Below are 16851 nucleotides of genomic sequence, written 5' to 3'. Positions count from 1 at the left end.
AAAAGAAATTTCAATGCAGATGTGAGGTGTTGCAGTTTTATATCGTGGAAATAAACACAGGGAATGTTATAAAATAATTATATTAATGGGCCTTCCATTCCAACAATCGATCTCTGGAATTTCCATATGTAGGTGGGATGCATGGAATTCTCAGTTTGGTTAGGATACATTTAAACACGTTGATGAATTTCCGCATGTATCAGACACCTACCTGGCTGACCCCAATTATTACAATATTAATATCGGAGCTTTTGTGTTAAAAGTTCCATTTACCTGTGTAAAAATGTGTGCAGCGCAATGTGTTTAGTGTAAAAATGTACTTCAAGCAGCTGAAACAAATTTACTTTTTAACTAAACTTTACTCACTTATCAGAGTGGTTCCACCTGCCAGGGCAGCCTTGGTTCCCAGAGAGAAATCATCTATGGTGGTCGTCCCCTTGTAGGGCATCTGAAAGTGCGTGTGCACATCGATTCCCCCTGGTATAACCATCTTGCCATGAGCCTCGATGGTCTTCACTCCTCCAGGTACAATCAGGTTGTCGCCCATTTGCCTGACATAGGAAACAAAGTAAGTAATATAATAATAATAATAATCCTTGCATTTGATATAGCGCTTTTCACGTCGGGAGGACGTCCCAAAGCGCTTCACAGAACACACTGTAAAGTGAATTGACTGTATATTTGTGGGCGAAAGCGGCAGCCAATTGCGCACAGCAATGTCCCACAAACAGTCGTAGATTGAAAAATGACCAATTTAATTATTGTTTTGGGTTTTTTGGAGGGATTATTATTAGGCGTGTGGAGTAAGGAAACTTGCCCAAGGTTTCGCCCTCTGTCTGGAATTGAACTCAGGTCTCTCACTTGCAAAGCGAGTGCTCTAACCACTGAGCTACAGGACTCCACGAGGAAGGCTTTTCTAAGAGTGTCAACAGTTAAAAANCACTTAATACAGCGAGCTCCACACCAATCAATCAATCACCATGTCAGGACTTTAAACTCAAAGTCCACAATGACAGTCCAATGCAATGCTGGGGGTGTACTGGATTGTCAAGACGTGCCATCTTTCGGGTGAGACATTAAACAGAGGCTGCTGTTGAGGTAGACATTAAAGATCCCAAGGCACTAATCGAGAAGAGAAGTGAGTTTCTCCCTGTGTCCTGGCCAACAATCTCCCAAATAAAATTGGTCATTCACTTCATTGCTGTTTGTGGGATTTCGCTATGTGCAAATTGATTGCCATGTTCGTCTACAAGTACAGAATCACTACACTTTGCAGTAAAATCCTCTGAAGCATGTTGGGGGGTGGGGGATTAAGTGGAACTCAGATCCACTGCTGTGTGGTGCTACACATCAGTAGATTGAGTTTTTTTTAAAATCTTTCTTCTTTGGACGTGAATGGAGAACTCCAGTTTGTGGATAATCTCCACTGTAACATGTTTCACTACGCACCACGCTACTGTCAGCACCACTTCAACTATACAGTGAAAATGCATGGGAAGGCACATGGTTAACCCTGGCTGAGGGCAGTCATTCATGGCTTGGTCACCAGATCATGAGATCATGCTGTTCGGAAAAACATGGAAACATAGCCCTTGCTTCATAGAATGTTTCAGACTCATTCCTGAACACTGCAACTCGACAGAAGCCAAAATCCTTATGAAAGTTATGTATTACAAGCTCCTAAACTCCCCCATCCACCTCAGATTTCACTCTGTTTCCCTGCAGTGAACTGGAGTATTGTGCAGTGAAAGGATTTTATGTTGTGTTCACATGAGACTGACTGACAAGGTGAAGATCTCCTTTTTCTATATTGGTTACAACATGTAATATGTTTTAGGATTCTCAATCCAGTTCCTACTATAACTCAGACCTGGCCTCATTTGGTAATCTGATGTGCAAATTGAAAGTAATTGCCTGGAAAAGTAGAGGGCACTCACCTGAGAATGAAGCAAGTTGTTTGGAACAGTCAAAGTGCATTTCACTACTGGAGCTTATAATCTATCCTAACACTTCTATGCAGTATTGAAGAAGCACTGCATTTTTGTTTGTGCTATCTTTCAGCTGAGTCCTGTCTGTCTGTTCAAACCTTGGTCCTATCTGCCTGTTCAAACAATGTCATGGAATCTTTAATGGTACTCATTCCATTGAAAGGAAAAGGAAGTTTCTCCTGGTGCCTGGCTAACAATGTTCCAGATAAATTGATGCTCACCAGCATACGCACCTCCAGCAAGGGACAGCCATCAGCAACAAAAATCTAAATGTTTTTCTCTAATCTGAGACCGAATGGATAATATAAGGTTTGATAATCTTCAGGTTTGATTCCTAGAATACTGTACTGCAAGGTCCCCATGTTACCCAACACCATCTCTATCTCACTATAGTAATCTTTTTCCAATATTGAAATACTCAATATTTGGAGCTTAAAATCTTACAGCTCCTAGTTTGTTATACAGTCAACAAGCATGTAGAATGAATTGAGCTAAATAAGAATGACCATAAAATGTTATTCAAGATCACAGAAGAACCACGAATGGGACTTCTAGCCAGAATCCACAGCAAGAGGACTTTACGAAAAAGCTGCCTCCAGGCAGCAGTACAGGAACTAAGGGTGACTGTGAGTCCAGGTCTGGGTGCTGGTAACAACAAGGAACTGAGACTAATTTATCTGGAGCACTGTTGGCCAGACAATGAGAGAAATCCACTGATAAGTATATGGATATATCCCCAATGTTAGAATGATATTTGGCAAATTATGTTCTCTTGTCCAATAAGCAAATTCCCACTACTTTAATGCACAACTTTTGTTAAAATAACAGGTGTTACATTATGTGCCTGAGTAAAGCACCTACTTGATGAGCCCATCCTCCATGTAAAGATCAGCGTAGAAGGACTGGTCATCGTTGACAATACGGCCCCCTTTGATCAGCAGCCGGTCACTCTGCAAAAAGAAACCCAAAGGCCTTTTACACAAGAATCAATCACACCAATGTCCTTGTAGCTGCCTCTGATATTGGGAGCGGAATCTGGGGTTCTCTAACTTTGATCACTGGTATCATGTCTCAGCCACCAGCAAAAGTGTGTACTTGATGCACGGCACCATTGGCACACCTGACAACAACAATTTACATTTATATAATGCCCTCCACTCGGGGTAGATTCCTGGAGCGTTTGACAGTGGCGGAGTCTGGCGTTCAGCCAGGGGCAGAGAGAGGTGACCTTAAGCACAATCAAAAAGGTAGATCTTTAGGCAGGACTTGAAGGTGGGGAGGGAGGGAGGGGGCAAGGTGGTGGGATTGAGGGCGAGAGTTCCAGAGTTTCAGGGCATAGTTGCTGAAGGCACAGCCACCAATGGTGGAACGGGGGGAATGACGGACAAACAGGAGGCTGGAGCCAGCTGAGCAGAGGCAGGGGGAAGTGGAGTGGGGGGGTTAAGCAGATCGGATAGGTAGGGAGGTGCGAATTAATGAAGGGATTTGAAAACGAGTGAGAGGATCTTGAAATCGATCCATTCGGTAATTAGTAGCCAGTGGAGCCTGGCAAGGACTGATGTGTTAGGGGTACGGAGTTTTGTGTGGGTGAGCATCCAGGCAGCGGAGTTTTGGATTAATTAAATTTTGTGTATGGTGGAGTTGGGGAGACCAGTGAGGAGAGCATTGGAATAGTCAACCCAGGGAGTGGCGAAGGCGTGGACGAGCTCCCGGTAGTTGAGGAGTTCAGACCCACAGCAGAGAAGACGTTGACGGGAGCCAAAGCTTATGGCTTCCATCTTGCTGATATCCAGCTGCAGGAAATTTGCGCTCATCCAGGTCTTGGTGTCTGTCAAACAAGCTGACAGGACATTAGCAGACTGGGTCGCAGCTGGAGAAGTAGATTTGGGTGCCATCCGCATACATGTGGAAGTTGACCCAATGTCTTGGATGACATCGCCGAGAGGGAGCGTGTAAACAAGGAAAAGACACAGGTTTCCCCAGCAATTCAGTAATATAAGGTGAAAAACTGGTATTTTTAAACACATTCTGTTTCTTAATTAACAGTATATTGACTGGGCAAAAATAAATAATTATTAACTTTTATAAAGCACATTTACGTAAGAATATATTGTAATGCGTAGTGAATGTGTATTTTGTAGGTAAACTCGACAGCCAATTTGGGCACAACAATGTCCCACAAATAGTCATGAAGTGAATGATTGTTTTTTTATGGGGGAATGGTGGCCAGGACATCGGGAGAAACTCCCCTTTTTCCAATCGTGACATTGGATCTTTAACATCTCATCTGAAGGATGCAGGATCTTCAATAATGCAGCACTTCTTGGAGTGTCAATTTAGCTTGTGTTTGAACAAGCAATCTTCTGTCTTAGAAACAACAGTGCTATCAACTGAGCCAAGCTGATACCTGGTGTCTTGTGAAGAGGCTTTCAAACGCCATCTCCAGAGTTGAATAATATTCGAACACTAAGCTGGAGTCTAAAGTCGTGATTGAACAATTTTGAAGAGGCTTCTGAACAAACCATTATGCTAAAGACTGAGGTAAGTAGGGAGTGCTCACTCCTGATAGTTAAGGTCAGGTTTGCATTGTAGCTTATAGCCAGATATCTCGAAGACATGATAAGGCGCTATGTCAAATGCAAGGATTATCACTATTATTAAACTGTTCAATAAATATGAAACAAATTGTTTTGGAATATTGCAATTTCCCCTCCATTGACAGTTGTTACTCAGACATGATAGCAGTTGGTTTGCAGTGAAAATCACCGGGGCCATAGATACATGTCAAGTATGAGAATGTAGGCCAGTCAAGCCCCTGACAGTGCACATCCCTGCATGCCTGATCTTACCCGTACAGCATCCCACTTCTTTCTGAACTACCTAATGTTTCAGCCTCCACTACATCTTAAGATTAGTGGAACATTTGTCATTCCCAGTAAAGTAGTTCTTCCTAATATCAATTTAATCCTCACCTCTCTTCCCCTGCCCTACTTTCAGGTTTAATTCAAAGTACTATTCTGAGTTCGCTCCATTTACATCACTTAATGTGTTATATACAGTACCTCAATGGCCCCAATGGTACAATCCATGTGTGATACACCTGAATGAAATGCCCACTCTCAAGACTATAAATTAAACTTTTCACTTTATCCCCCCCTTTGTAGCAACAACGCTTTTTATCAGTGGTGCTTTTGTTTTTTTTGAGCCACGGTGACCTGTTCAACTTGAAAAAGAATCAGCTGCAGATTGTTCTGTTCTTTGAAGAAAATTCATTTTGCATCACAGTGATGGGACCCTTACCCTCAGCCTCAGGTCTTCTGAGCACCAGGGTAAGGGGCAGAGGGGAGAGGTACACAGGGGAAACAGGCACACCAGATTTGTCAGTAAAATAATGAATTTTACAATTCTTTTTGAAAACATATTATTCAACTTTTAGTGAAAAGCAGCGATTATTACAAGACAACAAGTGCTTGCTGCATAGTCAAATCCTTAACAATTTTTAAATAATGAATGGGAACAGTTGTGTTTGTAAACATTCAATTCAAGGAGAAAATTAATGCGTTACCCTAGAATCGTATTTATATATTCATACATTTATGCACACATGTGTGCACACACACACTCATGCACATACACAACGCAACTACAGTATATGCACACGCATCACACAAGCATGCGTGCCTGCAACGTTGTACAAAACTTTGGACGATTGAGCTCAATGCAAAAGATATTGCCTTTTATTTTTGTCCATGTTTGGGTGGGGGGAATGAATGGGAATTAACAATAGTTATTTCAATAGCTCCTGTGGGTAGTGTGTTTTCATAAGAGGATTAGTTCCCTGTCTAAGCTTCAGGCTACAAAGGTCTGGACTGAAGTGTGTGTAAAAAAACAAGTTACTTCTCATTCGATGGATGCCCAAACCCTAAGGAGACTCTCAGGCTAATGAATGTAGTGACAGATGAGCAGACCCGCTCCTCTCTACACAATAAAAGGCAGCTTCACCTCCAGGATCACCACAGGATTAAGAATCCTTAATCAAACATCAGCTGCACAAATGTGGATTTTTAATAAACAGCTAGAGATGCAGATTGTTTTTATTAAAAACATTTTTTATTTGAAATTGTAAAGCCCACATTCTAAAATGCAGGGGGTGAAAACTGACTGTGATGGAACATATTGTATTAAAAATGCAATAGCTGATGTCTTAATTTATTGACTGGTCTCCCCACCCTCTCCCTTGGGATTCCTTCACCCTACCCCCGATTCTCTGGACTTTAATCATGGTGATTGGACACAAAGCAGCCTCCACTTCCCAGTGGACCACCTTCTTTTTACCAGTTATCATGATACCAGTGTTAGCTATTCTCTAATCCTTTGGCTGTGTTAAGCCTGATAGCCTGCACTCTGTGGGCCCACGGTACAATGGGCAGAACTAGCTTCAGGCTCATTCATTGTCACAGAGTTGGGGAATGTCACATCTGCAGACCAGTTGATTAATTAATTGACTGGCCTCATTTTCAACAATATGTTGATTTAACACATCACAATTCCCAAGTTTCCTCCCACCGTTTTGTTTTCAAAAAATGTAGAGAATAGGAAGACAGTAGTTGGGTTTCTGTAAGAGATATTTTCATAGCAATGGACAGTCTGCCCCTAACTCTGGATCTCCATCTCAGAATCCATTCACTTGCAAACATTACTGACACTAACTTAACCGTCACTGTCACCCAGAGCAAAAGGGCAAATGAGACTGGAGTCACATGGCACCATCTTCAAAGTCGGCGTGGATGACACAGTGCGTTATTGTCCTTGGAAGCAAGAGCCACACAGAGCAGCACTGGCAAGGGCTTGGGCGGAATGGGCGGAAAATGTACACCACTCTGGCATCTCAACTCTTAAGCGGTTCAAATAAAATTTGCATCTTAGCAACACTTAGTTTTGGAGGTGGTGTGGGGGAAAGGAGGGAAATATCTTTGGTTACTGGTGCCAGCAACTTGAACAAGAGGAATTTCTATCATCAGAGGCACCCCAAAACACGTTTTTAAAAAAATATACAATCTTGGCAGGAAGCTAAATTGTTAAATAAGATGGTAAAGTGGGAAGCCGAGTGAGGCGTCAGGCAGTGGAATCACAACAGATTCCAAATCGTACAGATTTCACTTTCGAATAGTTGATAGGGTCTGAAATAGGGTAAAATGGAGAACACTGAGGCAATGCAGTAGCTGAGAAGCATGCCGGCCTGATCAATAAAGGGAGGCAGCCCACTTACAATGGTCGCAGTGTTTGCACTGCCAAACTTCCTATTCTGGCTAACAGCAAGAGTAATTGGAACAGGAAGTGAAGTCTGGGGAGGTGATGTGTGTGCGCATTAACATTTGGTGATAGTTAAGGGAAAAAAACGTTACGACATTTTTTTTTGCTCTCTTCCCAACACACCCACCCAACGAGAAAAAGAGGCAGGCACAAAAAGCACTCCTGGCTACTAATGGTTGCAATTTGACAGCGGTGCCCTTGTAATAAAAGCAACCTCTCAAGATATGGGAAGTGGTGTAGAAATGCGCCCAGCACTTGCTGTTTCCCATTAGGAGTTTAAAATGCAGGCAATTGGCTCTCTGACTACACCCAAACCTTGATTTTTGCAGAAAAGTGTAACGCGACATATTGTGAAAGGAATTTTAAAAACAAGATGCAAATACAAAAGTCATTCTGTGTTCAGAATACAGGAGCTCCTTTTTCCTCTGAACCAGTTATACTATAAAGGAAGCATTTTATGATTTTCTGTTAGCGAGAAAAGCCATTAAAAAAAAGGGCCGTATATGAGAGGTCACATTATATCCGAGAGGCTTGTTAATGGAATCCTTTTCACAGACTGACTAAAAAAAGATTTTTTCCGAGCCTGGCGCTGGTTTGACCCATTCACTTTCCTCACAGTCTGAACCATTACAGTAGTCAAAGGAATTCCAACTTATCAGAGGCTCTTCCTAGAGAGGATACTGTGCGGGAAGGCTATAAGTCTGCTGTCAAAATGAAACATAAAAGGAAATGTAGGGTTCAATATAAACCCATTGTGGTTCAAGACTGGGCACATTAAAGCTTCACAGTAGCTTTGCAACATTTAAGTAATTGTTAGGCACAGCAATGCACATAACCTCAGCCTTGCCTTAATAAAAAACAGCTACCTATTACCTATAACTCAAAAACTAGTCTAAGCAGTATCAAATGTATGTGAAAGGTTTTTTTAAAAAAGGTAAAATTACTAAAGCTTTTTTTTCCCACATCTAACTGAGAGTGTATAAATCATTCAGCCCTCCCCATCAGATTTTAATACTTGGGCCTGGAGTCTGATTGAGGGTTTTTTGTGCACTGGGTCGTTGATTCCTTGGATTTTAATTGGGTTAATTAGGAGCCCTTGAATGCAGTGGTGCAGCTGTGCATGTGAAAAGGCTGCTCCCAGAGGTCTCTTCCCCTCCCCCACTGCCCTCAACCACAGACGCTGAACTCCCAAGATGGCCATTGCTGGAAATCAGCCTTGAACAGGATGTGCCTCGTCATGTTCAGAATGAATGCCATACGCTATTTTAAGACATGGAGGTGATGCCCGTACTTTTCCATCAATTGCTTTCGGATGCAGGAGCCTTCAGCGTAAACCCACGTTACGAGTGTGCCCGTATCTCTGATCAAATGCTCTCGAGTGTTTCTCACACAGACTAGGCTGGAGGGTCCCTACAACAAAGGCCACCGGCCTCCTGCTTCTAAACCGCATTAACATGCATTCAACGACATTGAATCACCAACTCCTCTGGAGTCTTTGTTTCCACCCACTTCCCTTCCTCAAGTCCCAGCCACGCCCATCTGCTTTCCTATAGGAATCCTAGATGGATTCAACTAAAACACAATAATTTTAAGAAAAGGAAAATGTTGCAACTATTTCTGAGTAGACACTGTCAGGCTGAAGAGGGAACGCAAGATCAGGAACAGATCATCAGTCTCTATGAGCCATTTTTATTAGATCACGGCAGCTTTTTAAATCTTTCCCCACATCTCTTACTTCCCAAGTACCTAACAATAGATACCTTCTCTTTGAACAACTCAATTGATTCTGCATCAATGCTCTCCTGGGTAGAGCTTGCTACACTCACAGGCCTCTATTTGAATAAATGTTTTCTGGATTCACTTTGAACCATTTTAGCTATGGGTTATTTATTATTATGTCTCTTAGGGGTGGGAGTGGCTTATAATGGCTTATATGATAGTGACATTGATTAGCTTTACAAACTTCACAATGGCTTTGATGATGAAATTAGGTGTTGAGGCAGCAGCAAAGCATCAATGGGTGTATTGGCTAGTGAGTCAGGGTACTTTATTTAACTAACTTGAAAGCCCCAATTAGTTGATCGCAAGCATCCTTTTAATCGTACTGCTGAAATGCCGTGGACTAAAATTATTACCAATTGTAATTGGCCTAAAGAAATCAGTATTTTAGTAAAGAACATTGGTCAGTGTTTCGAGTACAAGCAAATCAGAACACAGGAATGGAAGAGGCCATTCAGCCCACCAAGTCTGTTCTGACAGGTTTTTTTTAGATCATTGCAGATCTTTTTATTCCCATTTTCTCACCTTTTCTCCTTACACCTTAAAACCTTACTTCCAAAGTGTCCATCTACCCATCTCCCTTCAAATATCCAAATTAATTCTGCCTCTTCAGCCTTCTGGGACAAGGCATTCACACTTTTACAAACTTGTGTGAAGAAATAAAATGTTTTCTGATTTCACTTCTGCCTGGCCTCTTATTTTAAGATTAACAGGCACATAGAAGCAAATTAGATCAAATACATGCTGATCCCACCTACCTATTCACTTAATATATAGTACGGTCACCTTTTGTCTCACTACTTTTTCAATGGGATCTCCAATACCTTGACCAAATGGCCATTTTTCACGCGCGAGCCTTGACATTGAGTACTGGCAGATTGTTTAACTGTGAGGCGCTAGTATACTTGCTTCACTTAAATACATGTACTCAGGGCTCCTTATTTTCACGCAATTTATATTGGAGCTGGTAAAATATCATTGCTTACTCTACGGACACCAACATTTCTCTTTACGAAACTCATATTGTAATGGCTCATTGGAAACACTCACAGTGAAATCCAGCCTGCAGCATTATAGGCCAGCAAAAGTCCAAAGCATATCTGCAGATGCTGCTGAATCAGAGATGATCAGAACTGAGATGATCCTCAGCACCACTTGAGTTATGGGTGGTTGCAGTCATTTGTGGTTAATGCTCCTGATTGCTCTCCAGTGACCCCTTGTTGAAATGTACATGGATCTTCGTTGCAATGCCTTCGAAATGGTCCAACACCTGAGCAACACTAACTGTCTGAGCTTATCTAAGTGGAGTTTCTGTTTATTTGGGATGTGTGTTTGAGGCAAAAGGGATTGGAGTTATGGGAGACGTGGAGTTATGGAGGGTGGGCTTGACAGATGGACAACGGAGAAATGTGAATGATGGAATGTCCTTGCTGTGAGGTCATGTTGGCTGTCATCATTCCTCACGGACTGGCTAGAGTAACATTAGCAAATGCTTGAGACTTCTATTGGCATCGTCTTCAGACCAGAGAAATGGTGCAAGGCAGTGGGGGAGAGGGTGGGGGAGGAGAAGGGTTTAAATGGGGAAAACAGGCTTTGGTTTGAGTGAAGAAATACAATACAATTTGAAACAAACCAACCACAGAACTATCTACATATCAAATTTCCATCGCAAATGAAACAAATCAATAATCATTGCATTAGATATTGCGCTTTATCACGTCTTTAAGACGTCTCAAAGCACTTCACAGAATAAATTGAAAAGTGAATTGCCAATTGCGCACAGCAGGGTCCCACAAACCGTTGTGGATTGAGCGACCAATTTTTTTTTGGGTTGCGGATTATTACCTCCGGAAAGTGATGTGCCAGTCGACTGACAATCGGGTTCCTACTTATTGCTAGATAAACAGTGAGTAAGGAAACTTGCCTAAGGTTTCATCCCGCCCGGGAATCGAACCCAGGTACTCTCGCTTGCGAGAAAAGTGCTCCAACCACTATGCTACAGGACTCCGAATAACAGAACGATTTCAAGCCACAGATGCAACACTTCTATCAGCACAAAACCGTTTCTCTCTCCTGGACGTGTTTTGTTGTTGGGGTGTGTAGTCAGGTGTAGTCTTTGTGGATAATCATCAGGGAAAATGAAGGACCAGTGAAGTTAACAGGAATGCTGCAAAACAACCGTCTGCCACTAGAGGGACCAAACTCACCAGTGCCCCCTAGTGGCAGAAACCTTATATTGTAAAAAAACATTTGGAGCACCTCAGAACTTACCTGTATGATGATATACTGCACTAAAATTAACCCAACATAAAATATCTCTTAAATGAAACCAGATGCCCTCAATTCTCATTATTTTCTAAAGAAAGCTTCAACTTAGTTCTTTAGCTTTCCTGCTGATCAGTTAATGTTTCTGATTTTAAATCTGCTTTTATAATGTTGTTGCACTTTCTATAATTACAGGTCTGAACTAATTGTCTCAGCCCTCTCACAGTGAGGAGAGACTGTAAATTGTGCATTGAGCCATTAACTTCTTGCTCAATGATTGGAAAAAGCAAATTAGATGAAATATTCTTGAGTCACCACCTGATCCATTCTACTCACAAAGAGATAATTGACACCCAGTGACAAAGGTAAATTCTACCCACATCCCCAGTTTGATCAGAACAGCAACTGTACAAAGTTAATTATTCAAAGTCAAGTTCCTCTCATGTTCATGATTTCCCTGACAAAGAGGAACAGAGTTTACAAGTGATTTACTGGGAAATTTTTGGGTGTGTTCAGATTAGCTGCAGAACATGACTTGATGTGACGACCTATACCCAGTTTAACTCACTACACCCACTCCCACATATACTGACATCGTTCCCTGTGACTTATCAACTGTAAAGATAATGAAACAGGCTGAGGCAGGGGATACCCTTTCTTTCTTTCTTTCTTTCTTTCTTTCTTTCTTTCTCTGATCCTTCTCTCCCCATAACCAATACACACCTAAGCTTTCATAAGTAAATAAGGTCCAGTCCATTTGAAGCCACATCACACAAACCCTTGAAATTCTCCTTTGACCTTCTCCACATATCAGACACCTTACAATCTCAACATTTGTGCCCACTGGGTGGATTGTAACAACTGTTTGCTTTTAGTAAGGCAGTGGCTAATACAGAGAGTGGGGAAAGAACACAGAGCTCCTTTCTCCTCCTTTTGTTTCTCTCCAGAAGTACCTTGAAAACTTGCTTCCGCCCAACACTTTGTCCGGGTTAAATAAAGTTGCACAAGTGAAGTTCCCCCAAACGGCTCAGTTGGAAAAAAGAAAAGCCTAAAGTGAAAGTGAACCACACAAACCAGCCACACAACATGTTCAAACCCCAGTCTGTGATAAATGAACTAAGGATCGGGGCACTCCATTTGTTTCAGTGCTTATGAACTAGAGTCAAAATTCTTGTTCCCAATAGCAATCCAGTGATCCCTACTGAAAGGTAGAAATGTGTTGACTGAAGATAGGATTGGCTAGGTGGAATTTCTCACTTGTCAAATATCCCACTGCCACTCACAATGCTGGCTCACACGTGATGGATTGAATGCCCACCCTGGGCGAGGTGCTCATTGAATGCTGACCATTGAGACTCAGTCCCTTCAGGAGAGGATTGAAAGTGTATTGGGGTGGGGAGAGGGAAAACTCACACAACTGAAGCAAGTAGATGCAGCCCTGGGATATGAACTTATCATGTTCGGTGCAGCAGACAAATAACTCACATCTGGCAATATTGGAACAATAAACTCATTGGGCAGCAGTCTCATTGTCATGCTATGTTGCTCCACTTATAATCTGAATGTCAGCTAGCGCAGCAGTAAGGTACAGAAAGTAGCTCTAGACAATCCTCAAGATGACACAATAGAGTAATAATCCTGGCATTTGATATAGCTCCTTATCATGTCTTCGAGACGTCTTAAAGCACTTCACAGAATATACTGTAAAGTGAATTGACTGTATATTTTGTGGGCAAAATGCAAGCAAAAGTGCAGTGGAATTTGAATGGTCAGGGGAAAATTGGGAGGGGGGTTTGTTCTTGAGGTAAGTAAATGGAATTAAATAATAAGATCCAATATATTGAGCTGTAGGCTTTTTTGGGATGGTACTGGTACCTTCATTGTCAGGGTGCATGAGCTCTATCTTCCCTCCCTCACACCCCCTCCCGCCCCCCAACCCCAAAGAACACAAAATGTTTACCTTGAAGACATTAAAATGAATCACAATGTGCACCACCACACAATGAAATCCTGGCAAAGTTAAACAATACCAATTACATTTGTTAATTTTTTTTAAAAAAGTAATTATTGTGGTATATTTTCCCCCCTATCCGCCCCTCCCCAAAAAAAAATCGAAATACAGGCTGCTGTTAATATACTAGTGAATTTTGTGATCCAAATCACACTCACACCCTAAACCTGCTGTCATCTCCTTTGTACCTTTTGTCTCTCCTGTGTGAGAGCCTCCCCAGCCACCCCCCAGCCCAGACGCAGCCCCCCCCAGCCCCCCCCCAGCCGCAGCCCCCAGTCCACACACCCCCAGCCCCGCCGCAGCCCCCAGCCCAGCCGCAGCCCCCAGCCGCGCCCCACCCTCAGCCCCCAGCACCCCCCCCCGCCCAGGCAGCCCAGCCCCCACCCCCAGCCCAGGCAGCCCAGCCCCCCATAGCCCAGGCAGCCCAGCCCCCCATAGCCCAGGCAGCCCAGCCCCCCCCCCCCAGCCCCCCACCTCTAGCCCCCACCCCCCAGCCCAGGCAGCCCAGCCCCCCCCCCCCCCAGGCAGCCCAGCCCCCCCACAGCCCAGGCAGCCCAGCCCCCCCACACCCCAGCACCCCCCCCCCAGCCCAGCACGCCCCCCCCAGCCCAGCAGCCCAGCCCCCCCCCAGCCCAGCCCCCCCCCCCACACCCCCACCCCCCCCCCCCACACCCCCCCCCCCCCACCCCCACCCCCCCCCCCCCCACCCACCACACACCCCCCCACCCCCCCCCACCCACACACCACCCCCCCCCCCCCCCCCCCCCACCCCCCCCCCCCCCCCCCCCCCCACACCCCCCCCCCCCGTGCAGCCCCCCCCCCGCCCCCGGTTTGACAGTGAAGGGAGAATGGCTTTCACTCTCCGCCAAAACGATGCTGTTGTGCAGCAAAAGTCATCAGACACTCATTACCCGGAGATCCACAGACACTGAAGCGGCTCCAGACTTCTCCCTCTCTACAGTCACACAAACCATCTGCAATCGGTCTGACCCCCAAAAAGCCAAGAGGAACCCCCCCTCACACCCCCACACACCCTCATACACCCCTCCCTCACCCCCACACCCCTCCCTCACCCCCACACCCCCCTTCCTCACCCCCCCACCCCCCTCCCTCACCCCCACACCCCCCTTCCTCACCCCCTCACACCCCCCTTCCTCACCCTCACACCCCCCCACCCCTCCCTCACCCCCCCACCCCCCACACCCCTCCTCACCCCCACACACCCCCCCACCCCCACACACCCCTCCTCACCCCCACACACCCCTCCTCACCCTCACACCCCCTCAGGGGGTGAGACCCCTCCTCACCCTCACACCCCCCCCCTCAGCCCCACCCCTCCCTCACTGCACGTTTACTCGCTGTGAAAGGATCAGAGAGAGAGACCTACCGTTATACGAGGAATGTTCTTCTTTCCCTGATATCCAGACATGACCGCTTTATGCGAGTATCGCCGTGTAATTATTAGCGCAATTATTATGACGGTGAAGCACTCCGGTCGGTCCCCGTCCCTCTCCCTCTCCCCCTCCCCTGTGCTCTCTGCAGCTCCTTCTCCGCGCGGTGTGGAAAGGGAAGGGTGTGATTCGCTCCCGTTGCCATACAATAGCGGCGCTGTGCCGGAGCTGCGCTGGGACCCGACTATAGGCTGTGGCGCTGCGCCGCCTCCAACTGCTATTGATCGCTGTGAGCAGCGCCCCGCAGCCCTGCCCTGTCCTGCCGCCACTCCGCCGCCAGGCGGCGCCACAGCAGCTTCAGGCTCAGCCCCAGCCACCGGATAAGGAGCCAAACCCCCCCCCAGACTGAACAATAAATAATAATAATAATAATAATCCTTGCATTTGATGTAGCGCTTTTCACGTCGGGAGGACGTCCCAAAGCGCTTCGCAGAACACACTGTAAAGTGAATTGACTGTATATTTGTGGGCAAACGCGGCAGCCAATTGCGCACAACAATGTCCCACAAACAATACATCCTCCTGACGTGCCAGGAGGCAACCGTGTCAAATTTTGGTGGGTTACTGTTGTATCTTCAATGGTGCGTGCTGTATTCGGGGCAGGTTTCAGCCCGGTCCCCGAAGCGCAAGGCTCCACAAAGCTGCCCAGGTTGGCGTCACATTAGCAATCCTATGCCACTGATCATAATAATAATAATCCTCACATTTGTATAAGCGCCTTTCACGTCAGGAGGACGTCCCGAGGTGCTGGATCACTGTTAATCAGCACCACAAAAGGCTGCTCTGAAATATTTTGCACTCAAACCGTGGCCCTACAAGAGCCTGACTTGGCTACTTTCTTCGTTTGGACTTGTTGGAGTCCTTCACATCATTTACGAATCAGATCTGGACCCACCAGCCTCGCTGGTTTATAGCGTCTCGTCACGGATGGCACTGAGACACGATCCTTGGGAACACACTTTTCTCATCTGCTCCTCAGGCTGCACCGGCTTCTGTCATCCAACAAAATATACTGTAAAGTGAATTGACTGTATATTTTGCCGACAAATTCACTTTACAGTGTATCTGTGAAGCACTTTGAGACGTCTCAATGGCATGATAAGGCGCTATATCAAGTGCTTATTATAATCTTCTGTCGCCTTTGCACTTCCTGCCCCCCCAAATCCCCAGTGTGTCTCCCAGCTCTGTGCGCCATCGTGCCCCCCACCACTTCCCAAAACCATCTCTTGGCCCCCAAGGGGCCTGCAGACCCAGTTTGGGACCCAATGCTCCAGTCTACTACTGGGTCATATCGAGACGTGCCCTCATTGCAATATCTGGGGGAGTGCTGCAGTGTCAGAGGTGCCATCGTTTGGAAAAGCCATAAAACTGATGTCTCATCTGCTTATTCAGGTGGTCATTAATGATCCTATGGCATTATTTGAAAAGAGAGGGGAGTTGCCACTAGCATTCTGGCCAACAGTTGAACTAGATAAATTGGTTGTTTGTCCCATGATTGTGGGACCTGTGTGGGGACCTTGCTTTTGCATAAATGATAAAATGATTGTTCAGCACTCTGAGATGTTCTGACATGTTTAAGCTGGCATAAAAATACAAGTTGTTTCTTTGTGATAAGTAAACAATAAATTTTAAGTATTGACATTATTGAGATATTACCTGCAAGATGGGCACTATACAAATGCAAACTGCTGTACTTTAGATGGTGAAAAACAAGGCATTTATTTTATACATTCTCACCCTGTAACACTTTACAGGGTGACACGGTTGAAGCGGTGTCCATAATAACACTTAAATGGGAATTAGATGAATACTTGAGGAAAAAATCATATTAAAGGCTATAGAGAAAGAGCGAGGAAATCAGATGACAGAGGTCCAGTGTGGGAGGAAGCAAAGCACAGAGACAATGGGCTGAATGGCTTCCAACTGTGCTTTTCAATTCTCAGATTGAGCTGCTGTACATTATCAGCATTTTCTGATTTGATTTCAGATTTTCCCATGTCTGTGGGCATTCCCCATTAAGTTTTCCATAAGGATTATATTTTTC

The 16851-nt window shown here is 44.9% G+C and overlaps 1 protein-coding gene across 4 annotated transcripts in view; it reads right to left on the bottom strand.

Moving 5' to 3' along the window:
* Positions 1-16851, bottom strand: part of LOC103177290 (dihydropyrimidinase-related protein 3) — an 81244-nt gene that overhangs the window by 44115 nt on the left and 20278 nt on the right. For 2 of the 4 annotated variants that reach the window (XM_007891390.2, XM_007891391.2), the window contains exons 2-3: positions 2850-2938; positions 367-551 (exon numbers count right to left, since the gene is read on the bottom strand). In XM_007891390.2, coding sequence (XP_007889581.2) covers positions 367-551; positions 2850-2938 — 274 coding nt within the window. Of the gene's footprint in view, positions 1-366; positions 552-2849; positions 2939-14267; positions 14405-14743; positions 14986-16851 lie in introns of those variants that run through there. The other 2 variants (XM_007891388.2, XM_042339843.1) reach the window with 2 other exon arrangements.

The sequence above is a fragment of the Callorhinchus milii genome, unplaced genomic scaffold (assembly GCF_018977255.1).
Source record: "Callorhinchus milii isolate IMCB2004 unplaced genomic scaffold, IMCB_Cmil_1.0 Scaffold13, whole genome shotgun sequence".
Lineage (NCBI taxonomy): Eukaryota > Metazoa > Chordata > Chondrichthyes > Chimaeriformes > Callorhinchidae > Callorhinchus > Callorhinchus milii.
The sequence above is the reverse complement of the archived record's forward strand: the minus strand, read 5'-3'. Positions and strand labels throughout refer to the sequence as shown.